Source organism: Dendropsophus ebraccatus, chromosome 15, assembly GCF_027789765.1.
Source record: "Dendropsophus ebraccatus isolate aDenEbr1 chromosome 15, aDenEbr1.pat, whole genome shotgun sequence".
NCBI classification, from domain to species: Eukaryota; Metazoa; Chordata; class Amphibia; order Anura; family Hylidae; genus Dendropsophus; species Dendropsophus ebraccatus.
This window is the reverse complement of record NC_091468.1, coordinates 62,082,455-62,110,080: the sequence shown is the minus strand read 5'-3', so window position 1 is coordinate 62,110,080 and position 27,626 is coordinate 62,082,455. Positions and strand designations below refer to the sequence as shown.

Sequence of the window (27,626 nt, the reverse complement as noted above, 5' to 3'; positions counted from 1 at the left end):
TGACATTCATACCCGGAGGCTACTGCTACAGTCCTGCTTCTGATTAAAGGGGTTATCCAGTGCTACAAAAACATGGCCACTTTTCCCCCTCTCGTCTCCAGTTCAGGTGCGGTTTGCAATTAAGCTCCATTTACATCAATGGTACCGAGTCCCAAGCCCCACCCAATCTGGAGACAAGAGAGAGGGACCATGTTTTTGTAGCGCTGGATAATCCCTTTAAGTGGGAATCGTGACCTATTGGATCAAACCCATGGGTTGGTGTAGATCCTCTCAGTGCTGTCTGCAACCTATTATAACATAGGTCCTCAAGAGGTTAAAGGGATTGTCCAGCGAAAATATTTTTCTTTCAAATCAACTGGTTTTAGAAAGTTATATAGATTTGTAATTTACTTCTGATTAAAAATCTCCAGTCTTCCCATATTTATCAGCTGCTGCATGTCCTGCAACAAGTGGTGTATTCTTTCCGGTCTGACTCAGTTCTCTCAGCTGTCACCTCTGTTCATGTCAGGAACTGTCCAGAGCAGCAGCAAATTCCCATAGAAAACCTCTCCTGCTCTGGACAGTTCCTGACATGGACAGATGTGGCAGCAGAGAGCACTGTGTGAGACTGAAAATAAAACATTTACTGCAGAACCTACAGCAACTGATAAGTACTGGAAGAATTGAGATTTTAAATAGAAGTAAATTACAAATCTGTATAACTTTCTGAAACCAGTTGATTTAAAGAAAAAGATTTCCACTGGATAACCCCTTTAAGTTACACATCGGAGTCTCCTTTAGATAGCAGATCCGAACCTTCCATGTTTTCCTACAAGATAAGCACTATAATGGCTTCTCACCTAAGTGCATTTTCTGATGTTTTACAAGACCAGCTCTCGTTCTGTAACATTTATCACATTCTGAACATGCATAAGGAGTCTCTCCTGTGTGACCTCTTAAATGTTCCACAAGACCTGATTTCTTGCTAAAACCTTTCCCGCATTCTGGACATGTAAATGGCATTACTTCTGTGTGAATTCTCCGATGTTCAGCAAGGCAGGATTTCATTCTAAAAAATTTCCCACATTCTGAACACGGCAACTGCTTCTCTCCCGTGCGAATTTTTGTATGATGAAGAAGGCTTGACTTCTTTCTAAAACATTTGCCACATTCTGAACACGAATATGGCTTCTCCCCTGTGTGACTTTGTAAATGTTGTATTAGAACCGATTTACGACTAAAATACTTCCCACATTCAGGACATAAAAATGGCTTCTCCCCTGTGTGAATCTTCTTATGAGTAATGAGGCAGGTTTTACTACTAAACCATTTTCCACATTCTGAACATGGAAAGGCCTTTTCCCCTGTGTGACTTCTCAGATGCTCCTGAAGGTAAAATTTCCGACTAAAACATTTCCCACATTTTACACATGAAAATGGCTTCTCCTGAGTGTGAGTTCTCTGATGAATAACAAAACCTGTTCTCGAGACAAATTTTTTCCCACAATCCAAACATGAAAACCGCTTCTCTCCCGTGTGACTTCTTAGATGTTTCACAAGAATTGATTTCTGGCTAAAACATTTCCCACATTCTGAACATGAAAACGGCTTCTCCCCTGTGTGAATTCTTAGATGATCCTTAAGAATTGATTTCTTGCTAAAACTTTTCCCACATTCTGAACATGAAAATGGCTTCTCCCCTGTGTGACTTCTTACATGGTCCATAAGATATGACTTCTTGCAAAAACATTTTCCACACTCAGGACATAAAAATGGTTTCTCCCCTGTGTGCGTTCTTTCGTGTGAAACAAGGTGTCCTTTCAGGCGAAAACATTTACCACATTCAGAACATGAAAATGGTTTGTCTTTCGAGTGAGTTCTCTGGTGTTCAACAAAAGCCGTTTCCACGGTAAAAGATTCACCACATTCTGAACATGAAAATAAGGTTTCATCATAGTAAAGTGTAATATCAGGGAATAAAGGCCCACATCCAGTGCCTGGTTCACCAACCAGAGGTTCATTGGAGGAAGGTTCCTGGTGACGACTGATATCACTGGATAATTCGCTACTATGAAGGTCAAAGGGCATAGTAGAAGTAGGTGAGTTAGTTTGTGTTGCATAGTTATGTTCTGCTTCAAAATAGGGAGATAAATAGAGATTTTCATCAGAGTCTCGCATGTAGTCTTCACCTGAAAAAAAATGAATATTATTTTTCCACCCCAATTTTTTTTTTTTTGTAAAACAGGTTTTCTATTTACATAATATTAAAGATTTATATAATAATAAAAAATACCATTAACATAAATAGTGTATATAGAGACACCTGTGCCTAAAACTGGATAAAATTAGGGTTTTCTGTCTTCCACATTGGTTGCTGTGTCCATACAGCAGTAAATTAGGTGGTATATTGAATAAGCCACCAAGGCAGAAGGATAGTGAGAATCAGGGCCCCTCCTTCTCAGTATGCCCTACAGGGGTAGTTCACTAAATAAAAAAAAAAAAATTCAAATCAACTGAAGCCAGATATTTGTAATTCACTTCTATTAAAAAATCTCCAGCTGGGATAAACTTCAATTCTATTAAATCGAGATGCAGGCACATCCGTGTGTGCCCGCATCCCAATTCACCATCCAACACAATGGAGAGTGTGGCCAAAGCCGCACTCTCCATTGTGTGAACTGTCAGTTCTGTGCGGTGGCTATTCAATGACTAGCGGCCGCACAAAACTGACAAGTCAGTTTTTACTGCGGCCGCTGCCGATCCCGGCTGGAGTGTATACTATGTGTTTCAATGCAATGTATTTTTGTATTTTTGCAACAACGGCCGTGATTAATACAAAAAAATATGTTCTGTCAACATAGCCTAAAAGGTGAAAAAATACCAAAGTAGTCCCCAAATGGTCCTTTTTTTTAAATAGGCAAGTCCTATTAAGTTTATCTGTACTATTTATTTGCTTCTTTTCCTTAATCTTTTATGATTTCTTACTCTGGGATGACATTTTGGGGACATTGGAACCAATTATAACTTTTCCATACAGTTATGGACTCAATGGTCAACATACAATGGTCCTCCCAGAACCAATTAAAGAAGCAGTTCAGTCGCCCACTGCCCCAGCGATCCAGGAGGTAATTGATAGTATACAACACTGTTACACTATGGAACAACTTCTTTCTTATTCCAGGATAAGCTCAGATTTTTTCAGAATTATTTGGAACAAATGGACCCTGAGTTCTTACTGTAAGTCTTAGACCTCTGACTGTCTATAACCCACCAATGATGGCCTTGGTTTGCCTCCCACCGTGACCATACCGTTACTATGCGCTTCTTCTACCTTTACTGTGTTCTTGTTGTTTTTTATAACATTATCAGTGAAATCCATTTTATTCCTGCCTAGTTCTTCTTTGGTTCCTTTTAGGTTGTTATTTTTCATGGACAGTCTGCATTTATTATTTGCTTATCTCGATTGCACCAATACGAAGGGACTTGGCTGATGTGCATTGGTCCTGCTGACGAGATCTCCAATAGATTTAAATCCATTTCAAGTCATTACACCCATGGACATTAGTTATCGCCGTACATGTTATCTGAATGCAGCCCGTCCGGCTACCCTTTCTTGTTACTTTTCCTGTTACTCTTGTGTGTGTCTTATATAACTGATTGTTATAAAACTGAAAATTTTCAATAAAAAAGTATTGAAACGTAAAGAAGCAATTCACAAAAAATTATTATTGGCCCCCCCCGGTAGGCGCTGGCATGTAAACTTACCACAGCTCATCGGGGTCCCGCGGCGTGCCCTTATTCTGGTCCCGCAGCGCCGTTCAAATCCAGCGCACACTCACTTCGGCCTCCACTGTAACTTCTCTCCTGTCTCCTGTGATTATATGCCGCAACTCACGCGCTTCCATAGGGAATGCATTGAAGTGCTTGAGTTCCGGCATATAATCACAGGAGACAGAAGAGGAGTCACAGCGGAGGCCGAAGCGAGCGCGCACCGGATTTAAGTGGCGCTGCGAGACCGGAACGACACCGATCAGCTGCGGTTGAGTATACATGGCAGCACCTACCGGGGGGGATAATATTTTTTGTGAACTGCTTCTTTAATATTGTATGATGCTGGACCACTATACAGATAATGAAAGGTTCTTTCTTACCATTCGCTGATATCTGAAGTCCACTTGTTGTTTCATAATGACCTCCCTGTAAGGATCAAACATTAAGAAAGGTCATAACCCAAGATGATTTCTGCAGTTATTAGTCTATGATGCACGTCTACCCAGCAGAGCTTTACATTGACGGACATTGAGCATCAACTATGAAGTAGACATCCAACAAGATGGAAAATGACATAGAGCGTACAGTATACTCCTCTGCTGCTGAAGGAGTCTAGTATACGGCTTCATTACATCAATCTATATACAGGAATCTCAGCTCCATCTACCTGATAAACCAGCGGGATAATTTGCTGCTCCTCTTTACAATCCTGGGAATATAGAGGACTGGGACACCTCTCTGGTGGATTCCTCTGACTGGATCCATCTATAGGAAGTAACACAGTGACTGAATACATTGGAAGAATTCAACACGGATGTGTCCGTACAACGGTCTGAACTAAATCCCCACCCTGGGCCAGATTTATTGGGTGGACCTAGATTAGTGCGTTTACACAGAGAGATTTATCTGACAGATTTTTGAAGCCAAAGCCAGGAACAGACTATAAAAAGAGGACAGGTCATAAAGGAAAGACTAAGATTTCTCCTCTTTTCAAATCCATCCCTGGCTTTGGCTTCATTGCCCCATTACTGCACGCATAAATCATAGTAAATTGCTTTGAACACTCTTGGCATTCTCTTGATGAGCTTCAAGCGGTAGTCACCGGGAATGGTCTTCCAAAAGTCTTGAAGGAGTTCCCAGAGATGCTTAGCACTTGTTGGCCCTTTTGCCTTCACTCTGCGGTCCAGCTCACCCCAAACCATCTCGTAGCACCCCATCACTCCCCTTCTTGGTCAAATAGCCCTTACACAGCCTGGAGGTGTGTTTTAGGTCATTGTCCTGTTAAAAAATAAATGATGGTCCAACTAAACGCAAACCGGATGGAATAGCATGCAGCTGCAGGATGCTGTGGTAGCCATGCTGGTTCAGTATGCCTTCAATTTAGAATAATTCCCCAACAGTGTCACCAGCAAAGCCCCCCCACACCATCACACCTCCTCCTTCTCCTCCATGCTTCACGGTGGGCACCAGGCATGTAGAGTCCATCTGTTCACCTTTTCTGCGTCACACAAAGACATGGTGATTGGAACCAAAGATCTCAAATTTGGACTCATCAGACCAAAGCACAGATTTCCAATGGTCTAATGTCCATTCCTTGTGTTCTTTAGCCCAAACAAGTCTCTTCTGCTTGTTGCCTGTCCTTAGCAGTGGTTTCCTAGCAGCTATTTTACCATAAAGGCCTGCTGCACAGAGTCTCCTCTTACCAGTTGTTGTAGAGATGTCTCTGCTGCTGCACAGTCTCCCCTTACCAGTTGTTGTAGAGATGTCTCTGCTGCTGCACAGTCTCCCCTTACCAGTTGTTGTAGAGATGTCTCTGCTGCTGCACAGTCTCCCCTTACCAGTTGTTGTAGAGATGTCTCTGCTGCTGCACAGTCTCCCCTTACCAGTTGTTGTAGAGATGTCTCTGCTGCACAAAGTCTCCCCTTACCAGTTGTTGTAGAGATGTCTCTGCTGCTGCACAGTCTCCTCTTACCAGTTGTTGTAGAGATGTCTCTGCTGCTGCACAGTCTCCCCTTACCAGTTGTTGTAGAGATGTCTCTGCTGCTGCACAAAGTCTCCTCTTACCAGTTGTTGTAGAGATGTCTCTGCTGCTGCACAAAGTCTCCTCTTACCAGTTGTTGTAGAGATGTCTCTGCTGCTGCACAGTCTCCTCTTACCAGTTGTTGTAGAGATGTCTCTGCTGCTGCACAGTCTCCCCTTACCAGTTGTTGTAGAGATGTCTCTGCTGCTGCACAGTCTCCCCTTACCAGTTGTTGTAGAGATGTGTCTGCTGCTAAAACTCTGTGTGCCGCCATTGACCTGGTCTCTGATCTGAGCTGCTGGTAACCTGCGATTTCTGAGACTGGTGACTCGGGTGATCTTCTCCTCCGCAGCAGAGGTGAATCTTGCTCTTCCTTTCCTGGTGTCCTCATGTCAGCCAGTTTCTTTTTTGCCCTTGATGGTTTTTGCAAATGCACTTGGGGACAATTTCAAAGTTTTCCCAATTTTTCAGACTGACTGACCTTCATTTCTTAAAGTAATGATGGCCACTCGTTTTTCTTTACTTAGCTGCTTTTTTCTTGCCATAATACAAATTCTAACAGTCTATTCAGTAGAACTATCAGCTGTGTATCCACCTGACTTCTCCACAACACAACTGATGGTCCCAACCCCATTTACAAGGCAAGAAATCCGATTTATTACACCTAACAGGGCATACTTGTGAAGTGAAAACCATTTCCGGTGACGACCGCTTGAAGCTCATCAAGAGAACGCCAAGAGTGTGCAAAGCAGGAATCACAGCAAAATGTGGCTACTTTGAAGAACCTAGAATACAAGCCATATTTTGAGTTGTTTCACACTTTTTTGTTGAGTATCTAATTCCCCATGTGATAATTCATAGTTTTGATGCCTTCAGTGTGAATCTACAATTTTCATAGTCATGAAAATACAGAAAACTCTTTGAATGAAAAGGTGTGTCCAAACTTTTGGTCTGTACTGTATATCTTATTAGGGCCCTATTATTATTGGGAAGCAAGCAGAGGGCAGGAGAAGACCAGAAGCGTGGAGAGAGAATGTATGAAGGGAAAGGGATGCACAGACATTGCTAATGATGTCCATGCAGCCCTTGCTAAACGATAATCGAGCCATGTAATAAGCTCATTAAATAAGCACCAATCCTGCAGATCAGCACTCATTCACATTATTGATTGGGTAGTATAATTCATCGCGAGAAAGACGGTTTCTGAACATCCATTTAGTAGTGTCAGTGATAAATAGATTTAAGAAGGATTCTTTCTTACCATTTGTTGACATCTCAAGTCCACTTGTTCCATTATGGTTTTCCTGTAGAGATCCAACATTAAAGACATGAGAGAGAAAAAAATGGATGCTAGTTATCCTATAGGGTCTAAAACTCGAGAAGTCGTGAAGCAAGGTGCCCTAATGGGACGCTAATCTCCTCTAGTGACAATCACACAGGATTAACGTTTAACTAAATAATGACTTGGCTGGGTGCAGTTACTTAGTCTATCATGTATATCTACCTGGGGGTGTTCTGCGAGAATGAGCATCAATTGTCAAAAGGTGGAAGTATAAGGGAAACCATTGGTAGTCACGACCTACCACAGCAAGCAATAACAAGATGACTAAGGGTATGTTCACACTGAGCAAAACAGCCGGAAATTCCAAGCGGAAACCACGCTGCGGACTCCGCTTCGAATCCTGCCTGCCTCACTGTCTCAATGTGATGTCTTACGCTCCATCAGTGTCAATTCTTTAAGCGGAGATGTGCGAGACATTACATTCAGACATTGAGACAGGCGGGACTCTGCAGCGCTGTTTCCAATGTGGATTACCGCCTGTTTTGCTCAGTGGAAACATACACATAGAGTGTACAGTATACTCCTCTGCTGCTGGAGGAGTCTAGTATACAGCTCCATTACATCAATCTATAGAGGATTTACAGGAATCTCCGCTCCATCTACCTGATGATCCAGGGGGACATGTTGCTGCTCCTCTTTACAATCCTGGGAATATAGAGGACGGGGACATCTCTCTGGTGGATTTCTCTGGCTGTCTCCATCTATAGGAAGTAACACAGTGACTGAATACATTGTCTATATGTGATGATCAGATGATCTGTTCTCTCCTCTACAATCAGGGAAGGTCTCCTCTTACCCGGTGATATGAGGGGCGGCTGATCCTCCATCATGACGTCCTTGTACAGATCCTTGTGTCCTTCTATATACTCCCACTCCTCCATGGAGAAATAGACAGTGACGTCCTGACATCTTATAGGAACCTGACACACACAATGATCCCGTCATCCTCCAGACACCTCCCTTGGTGTTACTGTATAATGTCCCGGCATTCCCAGCAGCATTGCTCACCTCTCCAGTCAGCAGCTCAGTGATCCTGGAGGTCAGTTCTAGAATCTTCTTCTCATGTATCAGTGATGGAGGTGGAGGATCTGTGATGGGGTTCTGGGTGCTGCTCCGGCCTCCTGACACAGGGGGCGCCACACACTCACCAGACGACTTCTTCACTACTGTGTAATCCTGTGTATAGTGAGACACTGATCACTACAAGGAGTCTAAAAATCCTTCACCTTTCTAGTCATTTCTCTGTGTTATTAATGGAGATGAGTGATGTCAAATGAATCTCTCACCTCTCCGGTTATCCAGTAGATTATCTCTATGCTGAGGTCTAATATTCTGGCAGCCATGTGGTTTCTGTCTTTGTCCATCCTTTGTGGGTCACTGATGGGAAGCACCATCATTCTTCATGAGAAACTTTTAGATCCTAAAGGGACCTAAGGATCCTAAGAGAAGTGAAGAAGCGTTGAGTCTAAAGTTACATTTGGAAGAACATCTTATGTGAGGTATGTTATGTTATAAAGTGGGAATTATAAAAAAATACTTACAGCCTAATCTTTTCTAATCTTCCAGGCCATTAAAATTGACCTCAGATCTTTTTAAGCAATAGGGGGTGTGACTGACAAATGATGGAAGTAAAGGGCTACATTATATATTAAAGGGAATCTGTTACTAGGTTTATGCTGCCTTAAATGAGGGCAGCATAAACTAGTGACAGATCAGTGTATTACTTACATCATTCTGTTCAGCCGTTCTCCTAATATGCAGGAAAATAGAATCCTTGCCACACCCCTCCCCCCGCCCTCCAGCTGCTGATTGACAGTTGACTGCCTATACACAGCATGGATAGATAACTGCCAATCAGCAGCTGGTGGGCGGAGTTTTCTGCTTCTTATGAATATTGAGGGATACCTATTGTCCTTGATATTCAGGACAATAAGCTGCACAGAGTAATGTAAGTGATACATCATTCTGTTCTGCTTCTCTGTCAGCTGCGCTCCTGTCATTGTCCGTTTAGGACCCTCGTAGTGTGACTGCGGAGCTCCCGATCATTTCCCCTGACTGCCAGAGGTCTCTTACTTCACTCGGTGGAGTCAGCTCTGCGATCCTCTAATACAGTCTGCCACAGAAGATCGCAGATAACACTGATCAATGCTATGCTATGTAGTTGCATTGACCAGTGTTAGGAATGTAATCAAAGAGAGGGACTTAAAAAGTGTAAAATATTATTTATAAAATATATATATATTTTAAATATGACATAGCCCCTCCCCCAATAAAAGTTTAAATCATCCCCCTTTCTCATTTTATATATAAAACACAAAAATAAACAAACATATCATACATGGTAATTGTCCAGTCTAATAAAATCTAACAATAGTGTTGCCATACGGTGAACGGTGTAAACTGAAAAAGCAAAAAATCATCATTATATATTAGGAAAAAAAATACTAAAGAGAGATGAAAACGTTGCATCTACACACATATAGTACCAATAAAAACTAGAGATCGTGTCGCTATAATAAGACCCCAAACAGCCCCGTAGGTAGAAAAATAAAAACGATATGGCTCTTCGGAGGCGAGGAAGAAAAAACGAAAATGTAAAAATTTAAGTGGTTCTTAAGACCAAATTTTACTGTGTCCTTAAAGGGTTAAAGGGACTTTTATAATCTCCTGATTTTCTGAGGGTGCCAAACATTCTGGGATAGCGGGGATTGAAGTCAGCTCCTGAATCCTAAACTGTGCATAGAGACACAAGAGGAGTGAGGACCTTGCTCACAAGAGCTTACAATCTATGAGGAAATGGTGAGGAGATGAATGGTAATTAAAACTCCCAGAATTAGGATGAGAGTTAGAACCTGCCTGGGTGTAAATACAGAACTACAAGTCACACATACCTGACCAATAACTGATCTGCAGGTGTAATATCCCTGAGCCTATAGGACCTTTGGTGACATCACAGCCATGTGACCTGCTGTAAAGGACCTTTGGTGATGTCACAGTCATGTGATTAGTGCCTCAATTAGGTCAGGTGACAGGAAGTGCTAAATAGTAATACCCACCTCCTGTCACTGATCACATGACTGTGACATCATCAAAGGTCCTGTAGTCACAACCGATATAATGTTTACAGAAACGTCTGTGTAGCCCCTATCAGTATACAAATAAGATGTTACATATGATGTAATATAATGCCATTCAGTGTGTTATAATATTACTGGCTATGAGCCATATGTTTGACGTCTCCAGCTCATCTCTATGGAATTCATGTTTTACCTCGCAGCAGCTTATAGCTCAGTGATGCTTTAGCGTATGCTAGCGATTCTGAGATTGTTTTTTCGTAACATATGGTACTTTATGTTAGTGGCAAAATTTGGTCACTGTCTTGTGTGTTTTTTGTGAAAAACATCAAAATATAATGAAAAATTTGAAAATTTTGCACTTTACGAACTTTGAAATTCTTTGCTTCTAAAAAAAGAAAGTCACATGACAAAAATTAGTAAGTCACATTATCAATATGTCCTCTTTATTCTGGCTTCATTTCGTAAACATATTTCACTTTTTTAGGGTGTTACGGGGCTTAGAAATGTATCAGCAAATTATCAAAATTTCCAAAACTGATTTTTTAAGGACCAGTTCTTTTTTTAAGTTGATTTAGGAGGCTTGTATACTGGACACCCCCATAAGTGACCCCATTTTGGAAACTAGACACCTTAAAGAATTAATCTAGGGGTATAAAGAGCATTTTAACCCTACAGGGGCTGGAGGAAAGTATTCACAATTAGGTCGGGAAAAAAATGGAAAATAGAAATGTTCCAATAATATATTTGTTAAGATTAAAGTATCTCATTTTCATAATAAACATGAGAGAAAATGCACCCTAAAATATGTAACACAGGTTCTCCTGAGTACAATGGTACCCCATATGTGGGCGTAAACCACTGTATGGGCACACAGCGGGGCTCAGAAGGGAAGGAGCGCCTACTAGCATTTCCAGTTCAGATTTTGCTGAAGAAGTTTCTGAGCACCAGGTGCGTTTGCAGAGCCCCTGTAGTGTCAGCAAAGTAAAATCTCGCCATAAGTCAACCCATTTTGGAAAGTGCACCCCTCAAAGAATTCATCTTGGGGTGTGGTGACCATTTTGACCCCACAGGTATTAAAGGAAAGTAGTCAAAAGAAGACAGTAAAAATGAAAAAAATCGAATTTTTCCAATAATATGTTTGTTTAGTTTGAAATTTCTCAATTTCACGAGGAACAGGGGAGAAAACTCACCCCAATATATGTAACGCAGGTTCTCCTGAGTAGAACGGTACCCCATATGTGGGCATAAACCACTGTATGGGCACACAGCGGGACTCAGAAGGAAGGGAGCGCCAATTAGCATTTTCAGTGCATGATTTTTCTGAAGAAGTTTCTGAGCGCCAGGTGCGTTTGCAGAGCCCCTGTAGTGTCAGCAGAATAGAACCCCCCAAAAGTCACCCCATTTTGGAAAGTACACCCCTTAAGGAATTCATCTTGGGGTGTGGTGAGCATTTTGACCCCACAGGTATTGGAGGAAAGTATTCAAAACTAGACCGTAAAAATGAAAAAAATTGAACTTTTCCAATAACATGTTTGTTTAGTTTGAAATTTCTCAATTTCACTAGGAACAGGGGAGAAAAAGCACCCACAAAATTTGTAACGGAGGTTCTCCTGAGTACAATGGTACCCCATATGTGGGCATAAACCACTGTATGGGCACACAGCGGGGCTCAGAAGGGAAGGAGTGTCATTTTAGTTACAGGCAATATGTGGGTGTTTACTGGTTATCTGGCTAGAGAAAAAGAGAACAAAGACAGCGCTCCATGTGCAGGACCAGTTGCAATGGGATGGACAGAATTCCAGTACCGGAGTAAAACCGGGTCCCCTCTCACCTGGCTAAGTTGTGCAAGATCGAGGCACAACTCTTCATGCGTATACTCAAAAAGGGAACCAGTGTGCAGCCTTCCTGCAAACCCACGCCAGGACCGTAACAAGATGTAGACCTCCTCTCTAAATTCCAGCAGGATGAATAGGCGCAGCTACTCCCAACAGATGATGTAAAAAAACTACTTTATTAAAATAATAAAAACATGTATAAAAGGCTCAGCATTACGCATTTCTATACCGGACTGGTCTCTTCATCAGATGAAAGCATCTGATGAAAAGACCAGTCCGGTCTAGAAACGTGTAATGCTGAGCCTTTTATACATGTTTTTATTATTTCAATAAAGTAGTTTTTTTTACATCATCTGTTGGGAGTAGCTGCGCCTATTCATCCTGCTGGAATTTGGAGAGGAGGTCTGCATCTTGGTACTGGTTATCTGGGGTGGTAATGGACAATCTCGGGGTGTTTACTGGCTATCTGAGGTGGCAACAGGCAATCTGGTGGGGTTATGGGCAATCTGGGGTGGTTACGAGCAGTCTGTGCCAATCTGGGTTGGTTACGAGCAGTCTGTGCCAATCTGGGGTGGTTACGGTCAATCTAGGGTGGTCATGGACAATCTGGGGGTGTTTACTGGCTGTATGGGGTGGTTATGGGCAATCTTGGGGTGTTTACTGGCTATATGGGGTGGTTATGGGCAATCTTGGGGTGTTTACTGGCTATATGGGGTGGTTATGGGCAATCTTGGGGTCTTTACTGGCTATCTGGGGTGGTGATGGGCAATCTGGGGGTGTTCACTGACTATCTGGGGTTGCAACAGGCAATCTGGGGTGGTGACGGGTAATCTGGGGTGGTGACGGGAAATCTGGGGTGGTTGCGAGCAATCTGGGGTGGTTGCGAGCAATCTGGGGTGGTTACAGGCAATTTGGGGTAGTTGCATGCAGTCTGTGGCAGGGGTAGTTGCATGCAGTCTGTGGCAATCTGGGGTGGTTACGGGCAATCTGTGGTAGTTAAGGGTTGTCTGGAATGGTTATGGGTAATCTGGGGAGATTACGGGCAATCAGGGTAGATTACAGGTAATCTGGGGTAGTGACAGGCAATCTGGGGTGGTGACGGGCAATTTGGGGTGGTGACGGGCAATCTGGGGTGGTGACGGGCAATCTGGGGTGGTTATGGGCTGTCTGGGATGGTTATGGGCTATCTGGGGTGTATACGGGCAATCTGGGGTGTATACGGGCAATCTGGGGAGATTACGGACAATCTGCGGAGATTACAGGCAATCTAGGGTGGTTACAGGCAATCTGGGGTGGTGACGGGCAATCTGGGGTGGTTACAGCTAATCTGGGGTGGTTACAAGTAATCCAGGGTGGTTACAGGTAATCCAGGGCACTTGACTTTGGTGATAGGCGTAAAAAAGTGTCGGCACCATCTGGAACAAGCGATCAGTGGTATATAGTATATACCGCTGATCACTTGTACTGGGACCACACCGGGTGGTCCCCGATCATTGCCCCATGCTCTCTGCCACATTTTGAGGAATCCATCACTGTGAACAGAGTCTGTTGACAGTGATGGCAGCGGCCATTTTGGATCAGATGGCCGCCCTGGGAGGGGAGGGTCAGTGACCAGGTCACTAGGGTTAATTCTGGGGACAGGGGGGGGACATGTTCTCATCTCCTCTCACTGTGGATTCACGGTGAGAAGAGATGAAAGCGTTCAACTGCGCTGGCAATGTCCGTTACCGGTGGCCGCTGTTATACTGATAATAACGGCGATCGCCGGTGAGGGGACTTGCCGGGACTGACCCCACACTCTGCCCCAACCCATCAGCTACCGGAGGTAGCTGAGAGGAGGGGGCTGCGGGCATTACCAGCGCTGCTGCACTATTCTGCGCCATCGCCATAAAGAGCTGATGGCAGCAGAATAGAGCCCATTAGTGATCGCCGTAAAAATCCGTATCGGCGGTCACTAATAACATAATACATGTATTCTCTGGGTCACTACAGTTACGGCGATACCCCATTTGTGTAGGTTTTTTTAACTATTACCGCTTTGGCGCAATAGAAACTATCTTCCTAGCAAAAACCCACAAAAACTGTCGCCACATTGCAAGATCCATAGCGTTCTCATCTTTTGCGCGACATAGCTGGTTTTGGGCTTATTTTTTGCGGGAAGATCTGTAGTTTCTATTGATACCAAGTTTTATATGTATATGACTTTTTGATCTCTTTTATGATGTATTTTCTAAAGTGGATTGATAAAATACTGCTATTCTGGTACCGTTTTTTTTTTTTTTTTTTTTTTTTTTTACAGCGTGTGTCGTGCGGTATAATTATTGATATAGTTTTATAGATTGGGTCGTTACGGACGTGGCAATACCAAATATGTATAGAATTTGTGTTTTTGATCACTTTTATGTAACGTTTTATTGTGTATGGGGAATGTAATGCATTTTTATTATTGGGGGGGCTGGGGGTGTTTTGTGTGTTTGGTGCACTTTTTTTTTCACTTTTACACTAGTGTAATACTGATCAGTGATCATTGATCACTGATACTCAATACACTGCATTACTATTGTAATGCAGTGTATTGTATATGTGTCAGCTACTTGCTGACAGGCATCTGCTCAGCCATACCTCTGTAGGGCTGAGCAGAGGCATCTCCATGGTAAGCTCAGGGGCCTTCATTAGGACCCCGGGATCACCATAGAGACCGTCGGGGGACCGGACTTCGCCGCGGGACTTCTGATCAGGTCAGTATACCCGCGGCGCCGACCGGAACCCGTTAGATGCCGCTGTCATGCTTTGACAGCGGCATTTAACGGGTTAAACTGCCCGGAGCGGAGAATCCGTGAAAAGGCAGCATGGCGGTCACTAAGGGGTTAATGATATAGAGTATGGGAGGAGTAGTAATGTTTCTATCTTTGCAGATGGCACCGAGCTTTGTAGTACAGTATGATCTATGGAAGACGTCCAGATTTGCAAGAGGACTTGGACACGCCGAGTGTTTGGTAGTGATGAGAGAACATCCCAATGTTCAATTTGGATCCCGACCACGAACATAAAGTGTCCCACGCATACGAACCAGGGAATTTGTTAGTTGTTTATGTCGTGCATTTGCCTTCTTTTTCCCAATTCTTCATTATACCAACAGATGTATACCATGCATGTGGTCATACTTGGCATGCTACTCACTGTGTGAACTCTATGCACAACCAATGCATATGTTGTTGGCTGACAAATGTATTGACAGGCACCTCTAGTGTACTTTGACATACTCTGACACCTGTATTGACCAAATGTACGTACCCTTGATTGTTGATTGTTATTAATCACTTTATTTGTGAAAAATGTAATAAAAACATTTCAAACAAAGCTGAACTGTAAAACCCCACACAACCTGTGGTCAGGGGTGGCACTATTTTTGTAACAAAGCAGCTGAGTTTTTTGGAACCCTTCATAACCCCTTTAATGCATTTGTAGAAATATATAGTACGTCTGTGCACTCCGTTATAACTGGTGCAGGTTGATTAGCAGTTCATCTAGAATATGTATATATAACAACCGCACTCGACTTCAGAATTTTATTTGCCATCTTTTTATTTATAAACATCGTAGATCAAAGACACTTTTTAGACTCATTTTGCAGTTAATTGCTTTGTCACATAGTATACCCCATCATGAGGGACGTTTCGGTCACAGGGACCTTTATCAACCAGATATACTATTGGTGATGAGAGAAATGGAATGAGTGCCTGGTAGAAGTAGAATCCTCAGACTTGACAGGCGAGCAGGGGAATCCCCTGGTGGAACCTACCTCTTGGTGGGCCACTGAGCAGGAGGTGGTTCTCTCTGTTTAGCAGCTCTAGGACATCCTCCAGCACTGCCTCTATATAGTAACCTGGGGTTTCTTCTTATATAGAGGCAGGGAGTGACCAGGGTGACAAGCAGCAGCATGTAGTGTGTAGAATCAATGCAGACCCTCTCCTCTAGGACCCATCCCCAGCTCCTCCTCTCAGGCTGCCTCCATCTGCTCTATGTGCTGATGCTGTTAGTTGGGACACAGGAGGAGGGGAGGGAGAGGGGCTGCAGCCTGCACAGTATGGCCTTGGTGCAGCTCCTGGACCTGAAGATCTCACTGCATGGGAGCTCTACCTGGTGCGTTCTGATACCAGAGGTAAATGTACATGTATGTCAGTCTGTGTGTATGGTGCATATGTGTGTGTTTGGTGTATTAATTATGCATATATGTAATTTGCATATGGTTATATCTGTATCAGGGGCGTAACTAGTAATGGCTGGGCCCTATAGCAAATTTTTGATTGGGGCCCCCATTCCCGACTGACCACTCAGCCATCAAGTCTAGTTATAACTGCAAGGGCTCTTCAGGAGTGCTTGCCGTTAAAGGGACATTTGCAGAACCTGGGAGGCCCGCTTGGTCACCTAATAGGAGGCCCAGTGTATTTCAGGAACAGGCAACAGGGCCCCCTGATGTGGTGGGCCCCATAGCAGCTGCTATGGCTGCCACAGTGGTAGTTACGCCCCTGATCTGTATATGATGTGTATGTACGTATCATGCATGTGGTGTGTACTATGTATGCACATAAGTAATGTGAATTTCTTCCAGACCTTGTACGTATTGTGCATATTTGTATATATACAAACAAGTTATGTACATTCATTTTTATCTCCCCCTCCAATATCTAAACCTGCTTGGGACTCAGCTTCCGGGTGTCAATTAAGCAGGGAGGGAGAAGAGAGGATACTTTCCAGCTTGCAGCTATTCAGAAGCTTGGAGAAGCCTCTTTGACGCTTTGTACCAGAGAATAAGAGCATTTTCTATGTTATGGAAGCACAGACATATATTTAGGGTAGCTTCACACATACCGAATGCGCTGCGTTATGGGGCCCGGCCCGTTTAACCCCCCTGCCGCCAGCCCACAGCCCTGACCCTGAGCATACATTACCTGCTCAGCGCTGTGGCTGTGTGACGCTCCCGGTACCCCTTGCTCCCCATCGGCCAATCAATGCACGGCAGCACTGATTGGTTGATGGGGAGCAAGGGGGGCCGGGAGCGTCACACACAGCCGCTACGCCGAGCAAGTAATGTATGCTCGGGGCCGGGGCTGCGGGCGGCCAGCGGCACGAGAGTTAAAGGGGCCGGGTCCCATACATGCAGCGGATCCGCTGCATGTATGGGACTCATTCAGCTTCACAGTACAGGCAAACTCGCAGCGTGAAATCTGTTGCGGATCTGGTACGTGTGAAGCTACCCTAAAGGAGAAGTCTCTTGAAACTGAAATATGACAGACTGGCAGGAGGGGGGTGCGGGAAGATAACGAAAGTATACTTACCAGTGCCCCCGTAGCAATGCTCTCGGGTCTCCCAAACATAAAACAAATGGCCTGCCTCCATGGTCCTCACAGGTGGCACTTTCGGCACAAGCAGCACCCCCACCCAGGCGGCACCTGTTAGTCCCAAGCATGCTTATGGTGGCAGACCCAGGAACATTATTTGTTGTCTACAAAATCACAAAGTGTATGCTAAAGCTGTGTGGCCAGCCATTGCATTTCATTGGGGCCTCTGTCCCTCCTAAACTATACTTGGACCTAGTAGTATACTCTACTCCACACTGTGTTTTTGCAGTCCCTTTTAAGCAAAAAAAAATTGATGGAAAAAACAATGTTTTTTTTCATTGACTTTAATTTATAAAAAAAGGATGGGCGACTGCGTTTTTGTGTACGTTAATACATTTAAAAAAAGGATGCATTTTGATCCATTTATTTTTATTTTAGAATGGAAGTCAATGGATAAACGGATGCACACAAATACATCCTTTATTTTTTTGCATGAAAAAAAAAAAAAACGGACTGCAAAAACCGTGTGAACCCAGCCTTACAAAAAAACAAAAATACTTTTTCTTACAAAAAAAACGCCAACTGTCTCCATTAGGGTACTATTACACAGAACGATAATCGGCCCTATCTGGCAGATTATCATTCCGTTTAATAAAGACAACGATTAGCGGATGATCGTTGATATAGGTTCTGACCTATAATCGTCGGGCGCCGACCGCGTGTAATAGCGGTGCGCGGCCGACGCTGACGATATGCAAAGAGGAATACATACATATCCAGGTTGCAGGGCTCCTCTTCCTCTGTGCTTCTCCCCGGGTCTGCGCGCTCTGACTTCACAGGCCGGGACCGCCGTGGCCAGTGATTGGCTGAGTGACCTGTCAGCTGAGACAAGCCACTGTGAAGCTGGAGCGTGCAGACCCGGGGAGAAGCACAGAGGAAGAGGAGCCTTGCAACCTGGATAGGTGCTGTATACAGTTTAAACAAAGGCTGCAAGGACATCGGTAACGATGTCCCTGCAGCCCTTGTTAAACGATTATCGGCCTGTGTAATAGGCCCAGTAAACGAGCGCCGATCTAGCAGATTAGCACTCGTTTAGAGGTATTATCGGGCCCCCATCGGCCTGCGTAATACCACCTTTACTGTTGAGATTCTGTCTTTGCACTGGCAGCACTGTATTGTAACAAGGCCTTTGGCCTCTCTAGGCATGGCCTCTGCGTATCTGTGGATCATAACTCCTGCAGATCGACCTGGTTGGTCTGTCTTGACCTCTAGGATTTCTTTCTTTTAGGGTGTTCTTTCAGAGACAACATGACTATTGTCTCCAGTTCAGGTGCGGTTTGCAATTAAGCTCCATTCACTTCAATGGAACTGAGCAGCAAAACCCCACCCAAGCTGTCAAGAGTCAAGAGTGGTGCTGTCTCTGGAAGAAAGTGGCCATGTTTTTGTAGCACTGGATAGCCCCTTTAACACGTACAGGATCTGCAGCAGATCTGCAGCGGATTTGATGCTGTGTTCAGTTATTTAGATCAAATCTGCTGCGTGAAGCTACCCTTAAATTGCAAACCGCACCTGAACTGGAGAGGGGGAGAAGTGGCCATGTTTTTGTAGCGCTGGATAACCCCTTTAATCTAACTGTATACAGTCAACTATGACAAGCAATATCTTCCCGAAAACAATGACCTCTCGTAAGTTGGCTACTAGTCCTAGTACATTATACCAGGTTGTCATCTGTATTTCTCAATCATTTTCACCAGAGTTACATGAGAACATCCATTTTAAAAATATCTTTAAGAAACCTGACCACAATATACAGTATATTATATAAAAACTAGAAACATGATTGATCACCTTTAATAATCTATATAAACAGTCCATCCCACGTGGAGCAATCAGGATGATTATTACAGGGAAGACTTCTATACAACATTGTAATCCTGCACCAGGGACACACAGATTAGATACTACATGTAATCTGTTATGTGAGGAACTTTACACAACAATTAGACCCATTTTAGGGTCCAGAATTTAAAAGGGGCATTCCAATGTGGATAAATAAAATGTAAAAGGGGAAATAAATAAGGGTTTCCTTCCCAGGAGGGATATCTAGCTATTCCAGTGTTTTGATACTCGTGACTGGGGCTCCATCCACCCTGTTTTAAAAACATTTAAAATATACTGAAATAAATAACATATGTAAACAATAGATAAAGGTGAAATGCAGGGGGACAAGGTAAATGATTGCTTTTTAACCTAGGAAGATGTGCAGAACCGCCTCAAAAGAACTAAAAAAGAGGAATTGCCTCTGTGTTCTAAAGAAGTATTGGAATAGACAAACCCTTAAAGGAAACCTGTCAGCCAACCCCAAACCCACCCCACCCCCGGACAGGGCCCGGCATACGTACTGGCTTCTACGATTCCCGTTATCGGTCCTGCCCCGTTCATCTGCGCGCTCAATATGCAGATGAGCTGAGAGTCAGATACCCATTGGAGGCCAGTATGTATGCCGTGCCCCCTCCGGGGGTGGGGGCTGACCGGCTAACAGGTTTCCTTTAAAGCGGTTGTCCAGGCAAAGCTAACCGCAGCATAGGGGACAAGTAAGAGATTGTGGGGGTCTGACCTCCGTAACCCCCACCGATCTCCGTATTGCCCCCCAGCCCCTTTGTAATGAAAACAGCCACGGGTACGGTATGTGTATGGTAGGTACGGTAGGTTTCCTTTAAAGCGGTTGTCCAGGCAAAACTAACCACAGCATAGGGGACAAGTAAGAGATTGTGGGGGTCTGACCTCCGTAACACCCGCTGATCTCCGTATTGCCCCCCAGCCCCTTTGTTATCAAGAAAACAGCCACGGGTACGGTACGTGACCCGCAGCTCTATTCATTCTTATCGAGCCGCCAGAAAGAGCCAAGAACAGCAGGGGGCAATAAGGAGATCGCCAGGGAGTGTGGGGGGTACTCCACTACTAACAGTAATCCAATCAGATTGGATCACTGTTAGTAGTGGGGTACCACAGGGGGCAGTATTGGGCCCAATACGTTTTATTTATAAATTACCTTGTAGAGGGTTTGCATAATAAAGTGCCAACTACTACGACAATACTGCACAGTAATAAGCTGAACTAGACGGATGGGCATTTTTATTGCAGCCTGAAAGGGGTATTCCCATCTCAGTAAGCTAATCCTTACCCAAAGGATAGAGGATAACAAGCGACCTTTGCCGATTCCAAAAAGAGAGACATAGTTGTCCCCGGGATGAATGGTGTGGATGGCGGTTGCTCTAATAATTCTCTATGGAGCCACCAAAATTTCAGCACCCAGAAATGTTTAGCGTCCCCATAGACAATGAATGGGGTAGTGGTCATGGATGCAGGATAAGGCCATGTTCACACGTAGTATGAGACCGGCCGTTCCGTGACCTGGCCGGGTCTTAAAAAAGATCACCCCGGCCGATACTGCAGTACCGGCCAGATGATCTCTAGCGCCACTGAGTTCTGATGCGGGCGCATCAGAATTCCCACAGCGCACAATGGAGCGTGCGGCCGGAGCCGCTCTCTCCATAGTGTGCACTGACAGGGTTTTCATGGTAGTTTTCTACGGCGCCGCTAGGGACCCCGGACGGAGTGTATACCCGGTGTATACACTCCGGCTGGGATTCCCTCGGCCTGCAGCACAACGTAGGTTCCGTACCATTTTTGGCCGTTGCAAGAACAGCCGTGATTAGTACGGAACCTATGTTGTGTGAACATGGCCAAATACTTCAAAGGAGTTTTCCCATAAGTTAAATGAACAAACATTTCTGAACATGTTCTATTTGAGAGATATGGCGGAGATTTATCCAACATGGTGTAAAGTGGAACTAGCTCAGTTGCCCCTAGCAACCAATCAGATTCCACCTTTCATTTTCCAAAGAGTCTGTGAGGGATGAAAGGTGGAATCTGATTGGTTGCTAGGGGCAACTGGGCCAGTTTTACTTAACACCATGTTTGATGAATCTCCCCCATAGACTTTTTCACAGGTCACAATTCAGAGAGACAGCCAGGAATTGATCAGATTCATGGGGGAAAAGAAAAGTATACAGGTGCGTTCACACGTACAGCATCCGCAGCAGACCTGCTACATTTCTCACAATCTGAAATTTAAAGCAGCTCCTCCTCTGCATGAGCTTTCTGATGGTTGACAAGACCCAATTTCTTCCCAAAACGTTTCCCACATTCTGCACAAGAAAACATCTTCTCCCCAGTATGAACTCTTAGATGTTCTGTAAGACTTGATTTCTGACTAAAACATTTCCCACATTCAGGGCATGAAAACGGCTTTTCCCCAGTGTGAATTCTCAGATGATGAACAAAATTTGTTTTATGGGTAAAACATTTCCCACATACTATACATGAATATGGCTTCTCCCCTGTGTGAATTCTCTGGTGCTTCCCAAGATATGATTTGTAGCTAAAGCTCTTGCCACATTCTGAACATGAAAAAGGCTTCTCCCCTGTGTGACTCCTTAGATGCTTCTTATAACTTGATTTGTGGCCAAAACTTTTTCCACATTCCGAACATGAAAATGGCATCTCTCCTGTGTGATTTCTGAAATGTTCTGTAAGACCTGATTGTTTTCTAAAACCTTTCCCACATACTGAACATGAAAATGGCATATCACCTATGTGTTTTTTTAGATGCTCTGTAAGACTTGATTTCTGCGTAAAATACTTCCCACACTCGGGACAAAAAAATGGCTTCTCACCCGTGTGAGTTATCTGATGTCTCTCAAGATTAAATTCCCTGGAAAAACATCTACCACACTCTGAACATGAAAATGGCCTTTTTTCTCTCCGAATTCTCTGATGCAGAGCCCGATTAGATTTCTTTTTAAGGTGTCTCCCAGGTGGACTTTTCCTTCCTTGTCTCTGTACAGTTCTTTGTTTACTTATCAGTGATTGAGTAGAGGAAGGTTTCTGGTCACTGGTGGTATCAGCTGATAGATCGCTGCTGTGAAGGACTGTGAAGGGTATAGTAGGAGTCACTAAATTAACTTCCTCCGTATTGTCATCCTCTACTTCATCATGGGAGCTTCTCTTCCAGTCTTTACCTAGAACAAGAAAGATTTTTGTTCCCCTGAGCACATTTTTTTTCCCAGTTCTTAAAGGGGTATTCTAAAGGGAAGATATAAAATAAGTATAGTTACCTAGCCCCATTCCCCTGCATCTCCAGTTCTTCTTCTTAAAGCGAATGTATCATCAGGTACATTCGCTTTAACATGACCCACGGATAGATCGGCGCTGGCGCAGGGAAGCAGGTACCGCAGTCCATTTTTTGAAACACCGCCCGGATCCTGTGTGTGGCGCCGTTCTATCCACAGGTAACGGCCATGGCTGAAACACTGGAGGCGAGCCGGGCCGCCCCCAGTGGGAGAAATCCCTCTATGACGAGGCTCCGTTAGAATCAATGGAGCTGCGTCATAGAGGGGTGGGGGATTCCTCCCACTGGGGGCTGCCCGGCCCGCCTCCAGTGCTTCAGCCATGGCCCGTTACCTATGGATAGAACGGCGACATACACTAGAACGGGGCCAAGGTTAAAAAAATGGACCGCAGCACCAGCTTCCCTGTACCTGATGGTACATTCGCTTTAAGGTCCCCTGATCATCTTTCTTCGTTCTGCCTCCTAGATGAGTACTCAATGCAGGACCTGCCACCTCAGCTGTCACTAGCTGACGTTATTGTGGCCAGTGGCTGTCTGAGAAAGCAGGTCTGGCTCTACACTCTTTTCTGAAATGCAGGATGAAGATAGAGAATTGGTGGGCCAGTAGGAGAAGAACAAGGGCTGCAGGGGACTAGGGCTAGGTAAGTATGCTTTTTTTCCATTTTCCTCCACCAGCAAAAGCAAGCAATCAGAAAAACAAAGTAATATGGACACGCAAAAACATGTGGATGGGGAAAGAGACAGACAATCGTAGTCCTATAGCTGTATCTAGAGTAACTTGGCACTTGGGCTGGTTAAAATTTGTGCACCCTTCTCAGCCTCCCTTATGAGCAAAACCCTTTTTTTAAAAACTTTTATGAAAAGCTCTCACCGTCCACAGATGCCAGTATAGGATCCTCAAGTGCACTTATTGCTTCATCCTCACTTTTCTTTCCAGGTTCGCTTGTGGCTTCCCTGTCGCTCTCCTTTTCAAATGCACTCATTGTTTCACTGTCACTTTCCTCCAGGCACTCCATAATAAACATCTGCCAAAGATGAAAAATGAATTCTGGGTTATCTAGTGTCCATGTGACGTTCAAAGCCCCTAGAACGCATGACTCAATTTGCCCTTAAAGGACAAAAATCTCTTCAAGTGGCGATCAGACAGGATCAACAGAGAATTTTACTAATAATTCTACTAATGTTTCTGTAATTGTGCTGCATAAAATATTATGATAGCTGTGTTTAACCCCTTAAAGGGAAACTGTCACCAAGACAGTGCTATCTTATCTATGTTGTTATACAACAGGAAGAGCTGAGCAGATTGATATATATCTTTGAATGAAATCCCTGCTCATTCTGTGTTAAGGAGTCCAGTGGGCGGTATCACTCAATGGACTGGACTCTTTAGCATGAAAACATCAGATTTCTATCAATAAATGACATGTTATTCGAATCTTTCCCCATAAAGAGCTATATAAATCTGCTCAGCTCCTCCTGCTCTGTAACATGATGCCAATAGCTTATGTAGCATTCATGTTGACAGGTTCCCTTTAAGGACAGAGCCTAATGTAGCTTTTCTAATGTTTTAATATTTTTTAACAGTAAAAAAAAAACTTTTTTTTTCAAATAGGTTCGATTAAAATGGACCTATTGTGACTCTTATAACATTTTATTTTTTCACCTATGGGCCTGTATGGGATGTCATTTTTTTCACCATGATCTCTAGATTTTATCAGTATCATACGTATTTGTATATATCAGATGTTCTGATCACTTTTTAAATTTATTTTTATGTAAAATGTAATTAAAAAAATCAGCAATCCAGACGTTTTTTACTTATAGATCTGACAATTATGCACGCTACCATATATAATATATTTATTTAATTATTTTTACATTATATATTTATAAAATGTCAAAAGGGGGGTGATTTAAACATTTATTGAGGAGGGGTTTTGGCTTATTTTTAAAAACATTTTTTTTACACTTATTAAGTCCCCCCTGGGGGACTATTACATGCAATCATTAGATTGTATACATTGTTCAGTGCTATGCTATACAACGAATAAGGTCTGGAGACATTCATTGTGTCTATGTCCAAGGGGTTTGTATAAACATATTTTAGATCTGGATCTAATCAGTAAATAAAAATAGTTATGAAACATTTACTTTAACCTCTTAAGGACGGAGCCAGTTTACGTTTTTGCGTTTTCGTTTTTTCCTCCTTGTGTTTAAAAGGCCATAGCACTTGCATTTTTCCACCTAGAAACCCACATGAGGGGGCTTTTTACTAATAACAACACTTTTTTTTTTTTTACACTTATACTAGAAGCCCCCCTGGGGGACTTCTAGTATAAGTATACTGATCTCTCATTGAGATCTTTGCTGTATACTTATACAGCAAAGATCAATGAGATCGGCACTCGTTTGCTTTCGGCTGTCGCAGCCGAAAACAAACGAGTACCGAGCCGGGATCAGCACCATCTTGGCGGAGACCCCGGCTGGCACCAGACACGGAGATCGCTCCTCCGGGACAACGTCCCGGGGGGGGCGATCTCCGGCACTAGACACCAGGGAAGAGCTGCAGAAGGTAATCGGATGCAGCTAGCAACTTTGACAGCTGCATCTGATTACCTGATTAGCGGGCACAGCGATCGGACCGTGCCCGCTAAGAGCTGCGGTCCCGGGCTACACGCGGCACCCGGGATTGCGGCGGTTCAGAGCAGGGTCGCCGCGCGGCCCCGCTCTGAACACCTCTTGCGGACGCATGACATACGGGTACGTCATGCGTCCTTAAGAGGTTAAAGGGGCTGGGTCCCATACAGGCAGCGGATCCGCTGTGTGTATGGGACCCATTCAGCTTCACACTACAGGATCCGCATCGGATTTCGCTGCAAACTCGCAATGTGAAATCTGCTGCGGATCCGGTACGTGTAAAGCTACCCTAAGCCTTTTATTGCTCCAGGAGGCTAGACCATCTTTTCTCCAAAGAGAAACCAGCCATCATCTTATTACGTCATTCTATAGAGGATTTACAGGAATCTCCGCTCCATCTACCTGATGATCCAGGGGGACATGTTGCTGCTCCTCTTTACAATCCTGGGAATATAGAGGACTGGGACATCTCTCTGGTGGATTTCTCTGGCTGTCTCCATCTATAGGAAGTAACACAGTGACTGAATACATTGTCTATATGTGATGATCAGATGATCTGTTCTCTCCTCTACAATCAGGGAAGGTCTCCTCTTACCCAGTGATGTGAGGGGCGGCTGATCCTCCATCATGACGTCCTTGTACAGATCCTTGTGTCCTTCTATATACTCCCACTCCTCCATGGAGAAATAGACAGTGACGTCCTGACACCTTATAGGAACCTGACACACACAATGATCCCGTCATCCTCCAGACACCTCCCTTGGTGTTAATGTATAATGTCCCAGCATTCCCAGCAGCATTGCTCACCTCTCCAGTCAGCAGATCAGTGATCCTGGAGGTCAGTTCTAGAATCTTCTTCTCATGTATCAGTGATGGAGGTGGAGGATCTGCCATGGGGCTCTGGGTGCTGCTCCAGCCTCCGGACACAGGGGGCGCCACACACTCACCAGACGACTTCTTCACTACTGTGTAATCCTGCGTATGGTGAGACACTGATCACTACAGAAAGTCTACCAATCCTTCACCTTTTCAGTCATTTACCTGTTATATCAATTGATATGAGTGACGTCATGGGAAGCTCTCACCTCTCCGGTTATCCAGTAGATTATCTCTATGGTGAGGTCTAATATCCTGGCAGCCATGTGGTTTGTGGCCTTCTCAATCCTTAGTGGAACATTAATAGAGAGGACCATTTCCTTTAAAAAGAAAGAAAATTATGTTTGGAAGAAAACCTTACTTGAATCTCATAATTAAGGAATTACAAGATAACTAGATCATCCCTATTTTTATATAGTCCCTCTGCAATCTGCCTTTTATCTTCTTTCTGCAGCCTGGGTGAGCTGCCCTTCATATATTCTCTACCCTCTGTCCACACTCTTAAGCCCCTATTACACGGGGCAACAGAGATAAGCAAACGAGCGCTGTCAGTGCTCCCTTTCTCCTCATTCTCTGCTCGTTGCCGATACTATTACGCGCATCGGCAGCTAGCGGGTGAGTGGGGGGGGGGGGCGCGGGTAGATCGTCCGGGCAGTGGATCTGTTATGATTTGTAAGCTGAGGGAGGGAGACTTCCTGGGTCAGAGTACAAGGCTGGAGACCACACTATGCAGATCATGCCCCTCCCCCACTCCCCCTCCCACCCAGTACAAGGAGCTCTTACACCAAAGTAATGCTCTTAAACCAAGTTACAATTTTGAAAAACTGTGAGCTCTTCTTGAAAAATGCTCTTAATCCAAGTTACTCTTAAACCAAGGTACCACTATATATATATATATATATATATATATATACACATATATGCACTGTATACAATACTAATGCTATACATATACACGCTGTAAACAATATAATACACCCATATTTATACCCACCTATATTATATGGCTACAGATTCCCAGGGTATATAGTTACTAGTGCTGTAAATCCTGTCATCTATGGTGAAGTAACATGGAGGGTGATTATAGCGGCGTCCCGTCCGTCATCCTCCTTCCCTCAGATATTGGTGCAGATCAGTTCGGTGATGATAATAACAACCGATCTGTCACATCTAGAATCCCAGATGCTGTATCCCAGTGACTACAAGTCCTGCGATGGTGTCAGGGTCATGTGATCAGTCACATAAGGGGAGGAGTAAAGCAGTGCAGAAATACAGCATAGAGAGCTGAAGGACCTTTGATGATATCATGACCATGTGATCAGAAACTAGGGTGGGAGGAGTTTAGGTTGGTTTACTGTGTACAACTGATCTGTTAGTCATACGGCTCTGCCCTAACCCTGTATACACACACAGCTCTGCACCATACACTATATATACACACACAGCTCTGTACCATACGCTATATACACACACAGCTCTGCCCGAACCCTATATACACACACAGCTCTGTACCATACGCTATATACACACACAGCTCTGCCCGAACCGTATAT

At 44.0% G+C, this 27,626-nt stretch overlaps 1 protein-coding gene across 1 annotated transcript; it reads right to left on the bottom strand.

Annotated features, from left to right (window-relative positions):
* Window positions 1–717: 717 nt before the first annotated feature.
* LOC138773841 (zinc finger protein 585A-like) lies at window positions 718–27,303 on the bottom strand. The gene is made up of 8 exons (XM_069954282.1): window positions 27,068–27,303; window positions 26,283–26,393; window positions 26,005–26,172; window positions 25,793–25,916; window positions 25,600–25,697; window positions 23,432–23,585; window positions 21,510–22,450; window positions 718–1,923 (listed from the first exon to the last, which is right to left on the bottom strand). The coding sequence occupies exons 2-8, from the start codon at window positions 26,388–26,390 to the stop codon at window positions 823–825; spliced, it is 2,694 nt and encodes an 897-aa protein (XP_069810383.1). The 5' UTR covers window positions 26,391–26,393; window positions 27,068–27,303; the 3' UTR covers window positions 718–822.
* Between the last annotated feature and the right edge of the window lie 323 nt (window positions 27,304–27,626).